Source organism: Anser cygnoides, chromosome 1 (genome assembly GCF_040182565.1).
Source record: "Anser cygnoides isolate HZ-2024a breed goose chromosome 1, Taihu_goose_T2T_genome, whole genome shotgun sequence".
Lineage (NCBI taxonomy): Eukaryota > Metazoa > Chordata > Aves > Anseriformes > Anatidae > Anser > Anser cygnoides.
Window position 1 is genome coordinate 105,849,130 of NC_089873.1, and position 13,146 is coordinate 105,862,275.

The 13,146-nt window shown below is 41.7% G+C and overlaps 1 protein-coding gene across 1 annotated transcript in view; it reads left to right on the forward strand.

Annotated features, from left to right (window-relative positions):
- The window catches only part of GALNT8 (polypeptide N-acetylgalactosaminyltransferase 8), a 35,352-nt gene extending 32,315 nt beyond the window's left edge, over positions 1 to 3,037 (forward strand). The window contains exon 11 of the mRNA XM_066977379.1: positions 1,222 to 3,037. Within this exon, the coding sequence (XP_066833480.1) occupies positions 1,222 to 1,392 (171 nt within the window). The 3' untranslated portion in view covers positions 1,393 to 3,037. The remainder of the gene's footprint in view (positions 1 to 1,221) is intronic.
- The last annotated feature ends 10,109 nt before the right edge of the window (positions 3,038 to 13,146 follow it).

The window sequence follows — 13,146 nt, forward strand, 5'->3', positions numbered from 1 at the left end:
TGCACCCTCAGCAAGTTTGCTGATGACACCAAGCTGAGTGGTGCAGTTGACAGGCTAGAAGGAAGGGATGGCATGCAGAAGGACTTGGACAGGCTTGAGAGGTGGGCTTGTATGTACATCATGAGGTTCAAAAAGGCCAACCACAAGGTACTGCATCTGGGTCAGAGCAATCCCAAGCACAAATATAGGCTGGGAAGAGAATGAATTGACAGCAGCCCTGAGGAGAAGGACCTGGGGGTGTTGGTTAATGACAAGCTCAACATGAGCTGTCAATGTGCACTTGTAGCCTAGAAAGCTAACCTTATCCTGGGCTGCATCAAAAGAAGTGTGGCCAGCAGGCTGAGGGAGGTGATTCTCCCCCTCTGCTGTGCTCTTGTGAGGCCCCAGTTGGGGTACTACGTTCAGCTCTGGGTGCACAGCAGAAGAAGGACATGGAAGTATTATAAGGAGTCCAGGGGAGGGCCACAAAGATTGTCAAGGGGCTGGAGCACCTCTCCTGTGGAGAAAGACTGAGGGAGTTGGAGTTGTTCAGCCTGGAGAAGAGAAGTCTTAAGGGAGACCTTATAGCAGCCTTTCAGTAACTAAAGGGGGCCTACAGGAGGGCTGGGGAGGGACTTTTTGTCAGGGAGTGTAATGATAGGACAAGGGGTAATGGCTTTAAACTAAAAATGGTAGATTTAGGTTACATATTAGGAAGGAATTCTTTCCTATGAGGGTGGTGAAGCACTGGAACAGGCTGCCCAGAGAAGCTGTGGATGCCCCATCCCTGGAAGTGTTCAAGGCCAGGCTGGATGGGGCTTTGAGCAACCTGGTCTAGGGGAAGGTGTCCCTGCCCGTGGCAGGGGGGTTGGAACTGGATGTTCTTTAAGGCCCCTTCCAATCCAAACCATTCTGTGATTAAGTGATTCTATGATTATGATTCTATTATTTTATGATGTAATAAAATGTTTATTTGAAGTGTAAAAGGAAACAAACAAACAAGAATGAAAAACTCTGAAAAGCAGACACAAAATAAACCTCTAAATATATTTAATAGGCATTGAAGGGTATCAAAAACTGTCATGCTTCATTAGCATGAGGCAAGTGCAAAATTTTTCTTTTATATCTGTCACCTAGTAGTGTTTGTCAGACTCATTTGTAGAGGCCAAGACAATTACTTTCTGACTAAGCACTAAATTTAAATGCCCACATCTTCTCTCACATTTTTTTTTCCTTTTGTAGGGATCAGCTGTAATCAACAGAAACACTAAAAGATGCCTTGAAATCACAGCAGACAATACAGGTACATATAGACTTGTAATGCAGACCTGCACGGGACAAAGGTGGAATATTCAACACACAGTAAAGGACTGGGGAAAGACCAAAGATCTGGAACACAGGATACAGCAGTGAAAGCGTTTAATTGAGGATCTTTTTCTTTGAAAATTGCTATGTTCATAACACAGCACTGAAAGCAGTGAACTGAAGAGTTTGATAGGGTTTTTACAAGGGTTTTGCAAGGGTTTTTACAATGTGTTACTTACTACAATAGCTGTCGTCTACTAATGCAAAGGTACACATTCATCTCTCTGTGCTCTTAGCATCCCTTGCCAAGTGCCCTTGCCAATCCCACTCCTAACCATGAGTTTGTTTGGTTAGGAGTGGAATTGTCTTTGCTCTGTTTCGTCATCACTGGAGAGAAGCAGTTACTCCCAAAAGTGTTTCAGCCCACCTGAGTTATTTATGATGTCATTTGGAAGTGCTTACCTCTGCACATTAATGACAGAGCAGGTGCAAGGTCTCTCACTTCGTAACTTACGAATATTCAGAAATAACAAATATGGGTCTAAGGCTTCTTGCTTAATCACAGTTTATGAGTTTATCTTAGGCTGAATTGGAAAATTTTTCTTGGGTGATGCAGATAATGCAATACTTCTTGGCATGGTGTGTTCATGCTAGTGGGTGAAATGAAGTGCATTTTCTTTCTGTATAATTTACCTGGACATGAATCAGTTTCTCAGTAAAGCTTATTAGATTCAGCAGTGTGCTACACTAAGGCTGTTTAATGAATACCTTCATGAAGCTGACTTGTGTGAGCCAGCTAACAGCGTGGATTAAGGGGGATTGAATTCAGTAGTTTCTGCAAACTAATATAAGGCCAGTACAGTAGTGTATGTCTGTTGAAGAAACCAAGTAAAGTACAGTCTGAGTTGCTAATAAGAGGCAAACTCCAGGTAGACTCAATATGAATTCCTCTTCTCTAGTATAGAAATAGGGGTAGGAGGAACTGGCTGTCCTACTTCTTAGAGTAACCACTCCTAGGACCTACGCTTATTTGTTAAAGGGAACTCCTGCAAAACAAACTCACTGAAACTATACAGAGTTTCAGCCTGAAGTAATTTCATTATCAAAAAAGTGGCAAGCATTTTATTTGATTAGAAAATGTGTTCAGAGTTTGTTTGAATATAATCTCATGAACTCATATGACTTCCGTTTTGTTTTCTGATTTCTCTGTAAACTCGGTGTGAACCATCTATCCCTGATATTCAGGTCTGGAATTGGACAAACTCTTCTTAAAAGAAAATCTTTGGGGGCTTTTTTTTTTTTTTTTCCCTGAAAATTGATTTTTAAAAGTGCTACATTTTATCCAGATTGGATTTAAGCTACTAAAATTAACTCTTATTCCCATGTTTTGTGTCAAAGCCAGACACCAAAGAAAATGTTTTATATGTGCTCTGCTGGTTTTCTGCATCTTCAACAGTGTGTCTGACCAAAGCCAAAGGATTTAGCAATTTGGAAAGCACAGTAAAGATTGTGGAAATTTTGCCAGCACTACTGAGAATATAATCTGGTTTGCTGCCGCTGGTGATGGTAAATAAAAAGTGTTCACGTAACCATTTCTTCATCTTAATATGTCACTTTAATACAACCAAAATGTAATAGGCATTTGAACAATTTTGTTTTGAAATTAGAGTTTGGAAAACATCAAAATATTCCAGAAAGTCTGGGTTTTCTGTTTCTTAATGTATGGCCAACTGTTATACACAAGGATCAACAACAAAACAAAACACTTCAAATGTACTAATATATTGGTTTCTCTCAAGTATGTGTTGTCTTATTTTTTTGAAGCCCATCCACAAATGCAACTGTTTGGCTAATTTAGTAGACAGAAAAGACAGTAGCCATAAGAGAATAACTCAATTTTCTGACTAGTGCTTTCTGGTGATGCTTGGTGAGACATAAAGAACAACTTAGTGGTTTTGTTTTTTTTTTTTTTTTTTTTTGTGCTACAGCAGTAATACATTGCTCTCACTAATAATACTTTTTAAATTGGAAATTCACTGCATGAGGGGGGAACTAGTGCATGATTTCTCAGCAAGTCAAGAGTAGGGGTAGAAACCATATGTCATGGTGTGTCACGAGAAGGAACCTATGACTGTAGCTGTGGTGGTTTAACACCAATGGCTAGCTAAGCTCCCACCAGACCCCCTGCTCCTGCATGGGCTCCTCTGCACAGGAGTCTGCTCTGGCAGGGGCTCTCCATGGGCCGCAGCCTCCTCCAGGCCACATCCACCTGCTCCACCGGGGGCTCCTCCACGGGCTGCAGCGTGGAGATCTGCTCCGTGTGGGACCCATGGGCTGCAGGGGGACAGCCTGCTCCACCAGGGACCTCTCCACAGGCCTCAGGGGAACTGCTGCTCCGTGCCTGGAGCTCCTCCTGCCCTCCTGCTGCACTGACCTTGGTGTCTGTGGGGCTGGTTTTCTCACATGTTCTCACTCCTCTCTCCAAGCTGCTGTTGAACAGCAGTTTTTCCCTTACTTAAACATGGTCTCACAGAAGCTTAAAAAGTGTCACATTGGCTCAGCTTTGGCCAATAGTGGGTCCCTTTTGAAGCCAGCTGGAACTGCCTGTTCTCTAACATGGGGCAGCTTCTCGGCTCTTCTTACAGAGACCCCTCCTGCAGTCCCCCCTGCTGCCAAAACTTTGCCACACAAGTCTAATGAGTAAATGAATAGGATCTCTTCTTGATCTGGTAACCAGTCATTAGCTGAACGTTCAGAAACGCAGAAAATCACCTCAGCTCCTGCAGAATGACATGTGAGTCATGTGTTAAACAGAGGAAAACAAGTAATAAATAATAACATAATAGAAGTTTTTAATGCGTGTTCATATGCAAAGGGAAACTTTAATTCAAAGCAAATATCAACAAAATGACTGAGATTGATACCACTGTGAAGTAAGCCATAGCAGCATGTACAGAGTTAAGCTTTTCTCCTTGGTTTTGTGCTCAAGCAATCTTGGCCTTACTGCATATTGTAAAATAAATACAGCTTAGGAGGAAGAACTAGAAAGGGATAAGAAGTTTTTCTGTAATATTTGGTGGAATGGGGAGAAGAGTCAGTCTAGAGGCAGGAGCTATTTAAGGGACTACTAACCATCAATCTCTTTAAGGGGAAAATAAATCAGAGAACAGAACATCCTTTCAGCTTGCACCAGGGGATTTGTTTAGTTCTGACCAACAATGTTGTGGGGAACTGTGAAAATAACATTTATATTTGTTTTCATTTATATTTTTTGCCTGATTTTTCTCACCTAAATTTATTTCTTCCCTTTTCCACTCTCACTGCAGAACTAGTCCTTTTGAAACGTTAAGCACATGTGTTACCATTGCAGTATAATACTCTTCTTGCATCAAGAGCAATCCAGTCAGAATCAGTGGGCAATCTTTAACTAGATGATAGATTAAATTTTATCTGTGAGAAATGTATCTGTCAAAAGAAAAAGTAGCCTCATTAAGTATAAGAAACTTTAGCAAAAGAATTCTTATTTTCAAAAAGGTAATTTACTACACATTTCACTAGTTCACCACTATGCATGTCCCAGTCAGAACACAATTTTTCCATTCCTGCACAAGACAGAAATAGCTCACTTTGTTTGTTGGTTTGATTTGATATTCCTGGGCTTTATTCATCCTATTTAAGCTGCTATATATCTATTTGTTTTCCTGCACAAATCTTCCAGCACATTGTGTTTTCTGCTCCCCCCCCCGTTTTTTTTTTCCCTCTGCTAAGTATCCTGTGAATGCATGTTCTCTGAAATCTTCAGCAGACTGTGAGTCTGAGCTTTTCCTTCTGCTGAGAGAGGCAGAAGAGGACATCCACCAGTTTGACAGGTATTGGGGGATATGAATAATTGCCAGCACAGAGAGGCAGAGCTGCTCACAGACAGCCACCCAGAATCCCTCAGTAACCAAAGCACAAGCCTGAAGATTGCCAAGAAGATAAGGAGTTCGTCAACTACACAGGGTAGAACAGGGTAATGTCCTGTCCCTCACACCTGGTAAGTATGGCTCTAGGGCTTTGCATAAGTGTTATTTAAGCAACTGTCGTCAGTATTTAAAACTAGCAACATATGGTTTAATGGCAAACGTTATCTTGAGGGAAGACAGTAGTTTGATAAAGGGAAAATACTCGTCTTATACAGGTAACTTTGCAAAGACATTGTCAATTCAGCATATTTCAAGGAAAAAAGGTGCAATATTAGAGTGCTACACTGACAGCCATATCGAAAAAGACTGAGATAAATATGTGCAAACCTATAATGCAAGGAAATTTCATCTGATAGCTATCACACACCGGAGCCATCCAGGTTTGCCTCTGCATCTCCTTTGGACTTGAATCTCTGTGTGTCTGACCACACCACACCTTTTCTTCCAAGGTGCTGCCTGTCTCGTTGATGTTCTTTGTCTTCTAGACCTTGGAGATCAGTGAGACAGGGCCCTAGCAATTATCCATGCAGTCCTACAAGTATTGTTCTATTTCTTGTTTCCCTTTCCTAAAGCAACATAACCTGCTGAATTCCTGCAGCAGCTACTGCACCTGCTGCCTACATAACTCCACCAGATCACCCCTTGCATGGGGGTGCATGGGGGACCCCACATTCCTCCACACAAGAGTGTGGGCTGCAAAATCTCCACCTGGACAGCAGCCTCCCTGAGAGGAAGCTCTGTCTGGATGGCCTCCTCCACTTGTCCACAGCTGGCCTGGCTAGATTCCTGGCTGCTGCAGAGCACAGCACATGTCTGGTGTTAACTACCATTCTACCAAGAATCTCAGAGCACTGCCTATAAGCACTGATTATTTCCTGAAGGTCTTAAGCTTCTCGGTAGGTTTGCACAGACTGCAACATGCCAGAGAGTCCATCGAGGCACACACAGTACAAGAGTGTTGGGGCTCAGGAACCCCCTCAGACACCTCCTGGGACCTCACAAACCTTGCGTGCTTCTCAGCACACTGAGACTGCTGCTGCCCTTCAGAAGAAGCTACAGAACAGATCAAAACTGCAGTAATCAGTGTTTATTGAATATCTATGGTTAAACATCCTGCCCACTCCATCCCCAATCAATAGCATGCCTTGGGGTTGCAAGGAAAAAGCCCTTTAAACAAGCTGATGATGACATGCACACTTTCTGCTGTGAGATAAGCAAAGAAGGAAGTTTCAGTGTGCCAGTTCTGGGACATCTGTCTGTGAGATCCTGAACTACACTGTGAAGGAACCTACATCTCTATATCCAAGGGATGATTTGTCTCCTACTTCACCTTGGGCAAATATGTGGTTACTCACTAATCTAAAGTGTATCTTACTTCAAGGTATCTTCCTTGTGTAATCTTCCTTCCTTTTAATCTGCCTTAAAACTGTGTGTACAATGGGTGTGTAATGTGTAGGCAAACATGTAATAGCCTTAATTTATCACTGTTCTTGTAAAACAGTTTATTTTGGAATGAAAGGATTGATTTTCTGCAACCTTAAAATGATTTTCACCACTGCTTCTTGGATGGTCTTTCAAGCCTTTGAGGGGAGTGCAAAGGATGACAGACCTTTCTAAAACAAGGGAACAAGAGTTAGTCTACTTCATTTACCTTATTCTGGCAGCTATAGGTAGAATTTTAAGGAAGTAAACGTGAATGTTCATTGCCATAATTTGTCTGGTAATTTTGGACAAAAGATGAACAATTATTTTATAATTTGGCAATTCCCTGCAGCTTGAAATTCAAGTAAGTTTGTGTTCACATACTTTGGCAGTAAGGGAGCTGATGATTTTGTGATACATCTGAAAATACATTATTTTCTAGAGAAAACAAATCACCAAATCAAACCATTTGCTTTAAACAGAGATCTCTCCACATACAAAATCATAGTAGTATTTTGGATAAGTGATACAATTGTTAGCAGCCATGATTCAGAGTTTGAAAATTGGCAGGCTTGCTGACAAAGGCCTGGCATGGCCCAGCCCCGCTGTATCAGTCTTCAGCTATTATCATCAGATGAGTGTGTTGGCTGCAATGGGATTATCAAGATTCATCTAAATGAATCTTATTTGCTCTGGTGGAGTACTGCAAACAACCAAGGCAACTGGAAGGTAACTGAACAGCAAGTGTTTCTATTTTCCTTCTCAATGGTTGGGAAGATAGTGAACTGAAATTCTGAAAGATCATAGAATCATAGAATCATTAAGGTTGGAAAAGACCTCCAAGATCATCTGGTCCAACCGTCCCCCTACTACCAATGTCACCCACTAAACCATGTCCCTTCTCTGGACACGCTTCAGGGCCTTGATGTCTTCTTTGTAGTGAAGGGCCCAAAACTGAACACAGTACTTGAGGTGTAGTCTCACCAGTGCTGAGCACAGAAGGTCAATCCCTACCCTAGCCCTGCTGGCCACACTGTTTTTGAATGCCAGAATGCCTTCTTGGCACCTGGGCACACTGCTGGGTCATGTTCAGGCAAGCATCAATCAGCACCCCCAAGATCCTTTTCCTCTGCATAGCTTTCGAGTCACTCTACCCCAAGCCTGTAGCGCTGCAGGGGGTTGTTGTGGCCAAAGTGCAGGACCCAGCACTTAGCCATGTTGAACCTCATCCCATTGGCTTCTGCCTGTTGACCCATCCTGTCCAAGTCCCTTTGCAGGGCATTCCTACCCTCCGGCAGATCAACACTTCACCCCAACTTGGTGTCATCTGCAAACTTACTGAGGGTGCACTCAATTCCCTCATCCAAGTCATCAATAAAGATATTAAAGAGGATGGGCCCCAACACTGACCTCTTCGGAACACCACTCTTGACCAGTCTCACACTGGATTTCACTCCATTCACCACCACTCTCTGGGTCTGGCCGTCCAGCCAGTTTTTAACCCAGCAACGAGTGTACCTGTCCAAGCTGTGGGCTGCCAGCTTCTCCAGGAAAATACTGTGGGTGACCGTGTCAAAGGCCTTGCTGAAGTCTCGGTAGACTGCGTCAACAGCCTTTCCCTCATCCACCAGGTGGGTTACCTGGTCAGCTCCCTCAGCACCCTTGGGTGGATCCCATCTGGCCCCATGGACTTGTGGCAGTCCATATGGAGCAGCAGGTCTCTAACTCTTTCCACCTGACTCATTGGGGGTTTATTCTGCTCCCTATTCCAGACTTCAAGGTCAGGAGGCTGAGGACCCTAAGGATAACTGGTCTGACTATTAAAGACAGATGTAAGGAAAATATTGAGAATCTCAGCCTTTTTCTTATCCTCAGCAGTTATGTTCCCCACCATATCCAGTAAAGGTTGGAGATTCTCCTTGGCCCTCCTCTTACCATTAATATATTTGTAAAAACATTTTTGTTGTCTTTATGTATACACTTCGATCTCTAGTGAGGGACATGAAGAGAAGGCCTCACTTAATTTGGCACGTTTTACACCTTGTGGACACAGCCTTGTAGTGTGCAGTTTTGAATGTGTGGAATAGTAGAAGCAGAAGCTACTTAGCATTTTCCCTTTGGTTTTGAGCTCTGTAATACTGAGACCCTCCACGGGGAATTTCATGCTTTTTCCAACTCATCTGCAAGTCCCAAGAGCTCAGTTACCAAAAGGGAGAACACTACCAAAAAGTAGCACAAGGTGAACAGAGGGGAGTCAAGCTTAATATTTCTCAGAGAGCTAGCATTGTGCAGGGGTGAGCCACTGGTTTTTGAGGCGGCTTCTTTGGCTACCCAGTAGCATGTGCATGTTGTGAAAGAAAAGAGGCCAGTCCACATGTAGAGATTTCCTTTGCCATCCACTGTCTCTAGCATCCAACCCTCCTGTCCATAGCAGATAATGCTCTACCTGTTCTACTGCAGGGGAGGGCCACAAAGATTATCAAGGGGCTGGAGCACCCCTACTGTGGAGAAAGGCTGAGGGAGTTGGAGCTGTTCAGCCTGGAGAAGAGAAGGCTTCAGTAAGACCTTACAGAGGCCTTCCAGTATCAAAAGGGAGCCTACAGGAGAGCTGGGGAGGGCAGAGTCAGGAGACCTGACTCTGTGTCAGTAAGTGTAGTGATAGGACAAGGGGTAATGGCTTTAAACTAAAAAAAGGTAGATTTAGATTGCATATTAGGAAGGAATTCTTTCCTATGAACATGGTGAAGCACTGGAACAGGCTGCCCAGAGAAGCTGTGGATGCCCCATCCCTGGAAGTGTTCAAGGCCAGGCTGGATGGGGCTTTGAGCAACCTGGTCTAGGGGAAGGTGTCCCTGCCCATGGCCAGGGGGTTGGAACTAGATGGTCTTTAAGGCCCCTTCCAACCCAAACCATTCTATGATTCTATAAAATACATGAGGTGATAAAGCACCAGACCAAGTTGTGGCCTCCTGACATTGTGCAAGTGCTCTGTATTTCCCTTGGTCTTCCAGCAGTCCTACTAGGATCGCTGAGAAGTGCAGGGGCATCTGTTTAAGGCTAAAGAACAAGTTAGATACTTTCAGTACACCTCTCCCTTTCCCTTTTTTAGTATGTGTGGTATTTGCCTCATTGTCCATGTGGATTTTCTGTAATATTGTCTTTCAGTTTCGCAACCTTCTCTGTAGTAGAGATGAAAGAAGGATTTTGTTCCTTGCAGGAACACCGGGACTTCTTCCTGACAAGGTAATTTTTGGAGAGTAGGGTGCAAGTTTTATAGGAGAAGATAGAAAAATTGCCAGTTCATTCTTTTTACTCTGTGTGTTATGCTTTTGCAAAGAGATGAGAGAATTTTGGGGGCCAGCATGGCTAGAATAAAACAATCAAAAAGCTGTGAGGTGATGTGAAGTAAACACATGTTCAAGTTACCAATTGCCTCTTTGTTTCTATATTTGAGAAATGTCTAATATATTTTAAATGCTTCACACATGCAAATTTTAGACTAATCCTATTATATAGCTATTGATAAGTGTTAATGTTGAGGCATACCGTGTTCCAATGTTCACTTTATAGCTTTGGTTTTGAAGATGTGACACTATCACAGGACTGGATACTCTATTGGAAAATCTCTTGTTCTGGAGAAAAAGATGCTTTCTTCAACAAAAAAAAAAAAAAGAGGTTTCAATCCTGCTGTCATCACGTTCTTCTGTCTTAGTTCACCTGATGGCAAAACCACTGTTTATGTTGCAGAGTTGAGTGTATTCATTCTCAAATAGAATAGATCTAAATTTTATGTCTGTTTTGTTGTTGTTGCTCTTTCCAGAGTCTCCTTTGCTTCCTATGCAAGAGTGTTTGGATGGGTACAAAAGCTAATGTCAGATCCTCTGGTGTGTTCGGTTATTCTCTGCTAGCTCAGAAGTAATTCAGTCATGTTCCTTCCTCACCACCTCCAGAGCCTCAGCTCTGCTTTCATGTGTGCTGAAATCACACATCTCCAGAGTTCATCTGTCTGTGATCCAAAGTCTTGTGCAGTGTAGCACAGATCTTGCAGCACTGACCTTGGCTCAGTTTTACTAATAAAAGTTGTTTTCTTGGGTACAGTGAACATACTGTTGATCACCTAGGAGCCTAGTTATCTATTGTGCCAAATATTGATTGTTTTATAGTCTTAAGTTTTGTGTATTCAGCTCTCAGAGTCAAATTTGCCTGAATGAAAGAGCCACTAGTAGAGAAGGTTGTTGCTTGTTCTATCTAGAAATCATTAATTTTCCTTTTTTTTTTTTCCCCTTGCCAAGGTATGTTGTCTAATATAAACTGTGATGCACTTCAGTGCATGTGGAGAACTAGACAGAAAGCTGTGATGTGGCAAAGAAGTCTCTCTGGTTCTGTACCATCTATAACAATTGCAAAACCTTCATGTTCCCAAAGAAGGTAACACGAGGGCAGTGAGAACACCAAACACTTGGGAGGTGGAGGTTCTAGCTTTGGGCAAAGTTTAAAAGGGCTTGTTTAATTAGGAAGATTTGTTTTGAATTTAAGGAAAAAATGAGCATATGTAAATGTTAATTTTTTTCCCCTCAAAATTAATTCAGTGGTTTGGTGAATAATAATTTATCATTGGCCTGAGATTTTTGTTTCTGAGGATTGAAGTGTACTGTCCCAGTTCTTGTTCCGACAGTGCTGTGAATTGAGTTATATTTGTTGTGTACGTGGAACATAAACCATTTACGTATTCTTCATTTAAGTGTGTAAGATACTGTCATAGAGACTTCCCCATGTCGTTCTTCCTGAGCACTTGTCAGTCAATTGTCTTGCTTTACAATATATGATGAATGCATTATTAAACTTGACATTTACTATTGCTCATGCTTTCTGTACAGGGTTAATTCAAACAGGTTTATTTTGTATTATGTAGTTAAACACGTCTGTAGAATGAAACATATGCCTTGGTCCTATGAAAATATTTCTTACTGCCATGGAGACAGTTTCTTGTTTTTGAAAGTCTTAACTTAGGTGTCTTTGGAAATCCCGCCCTTATGGTTTGCTAGATGTAACCCAAAATAAAGTGTTAACAGTAATGGACCTGATACACAAATATACATGTTCACACCTGCCTCTATAATCAAACCATTCTTTTGCTATTTGCAATTTTTTATTATTTATTATTTATTGATATCAGGAGAATTAATATGTGCAAGAAGGGGCTATTATTCTTTTCTCTGGCATTCTCTATTTTTTTAATTTGTTTGTACACTTTCCATGTGACCCTTTTCCTGCTCCTGTACTCCCTTTCAGGATATTTGACTGTTGCTTTTATGTATTGACTTTGTCTTGCTCCATTTCTCTCTTTCTCCCTGTGGAAGGTGGGACTAAAGGAGGAGCTGTACAAGGAACATATGGTGGTCATAAGCCCTGTAAAATCTTGGCACGTCAGGACTGAAAGGCAGTTGCTATTGCCTGACTGTAGTAATTCATCAGGATGCCATGTTTTTCCCATACATGACTTTCATCCACAGTCAGTGATCTGTATGAGAAAGCAATGGCTTGGAATGGGGTCTTCAGAGCAAAGCATGTTTTTTTTTTTTCTTTAATGGAAGGAACAAAGCATGGCACAAAAGAAAGAGGGACCTTAATTCAACATCAGACCTGCCCACACATTAACATTATCTTGACAGATAAAGGCAATTTACTCTAGGGTCATCTCAACACCTCAGGCAACCCTCCATAATTCTTTAGGGACCGTTTCGTATTTGTTTTCTTGCCTGGGTTTATTCTGAGCAGAGTAGAGTTACAAGGAAATGAAAAAAATCATTAATGAAAAAATTAAAACAAACAAACAAACAAACAAAACATTAAATAAAACATTAAGCAGATTGCAGGAAAGTTGACTTAAAAATCTAATCTTTTGCAGGTATGCCTAAGAGAGGAAGAAAACCAAAATATGATCTTCAGGGGCATATTCAGGAACAGGAAGCATGTATATATGTATATATATATTTCTGTACACTGCACCATTAAATCAGTGGTATTTTTGTGACATAGCAAGAGCTTGTCAGTACTGAAATTGGAGTATCACAGTAGTGGCTTTGAATTTTTTTCTGTTGAAGCAAGAGGAGTGCACATTGACTCTGAAGGCCTGAAGACCCTAAGGGATTTGCAAGTCCTTTGCTAAAAACATAAAGCTATTGTATAACATCATGAAGACATTATATAAAAACATGAAATATCATATTTTTTCTGCACACTATTACTGCATTTCAGTTGTAGCCTCTGTCCTTCAAGAACATAAAATAAGGTTAGGAAATGTACCTGTCCTTAGTCATAGAGTAATGTTTAAAACTGGTCTGTCTCCCACACAATAAATCCTATAAAAAGTCTGCAAACACTTTTCATAGTGGTTATATTCACTTCCTTCCTGCATTTGTCTCCAAATTTTGTACTTCATCTCAGAGGGCTTCTTTCTTACTGCAGAGCATGG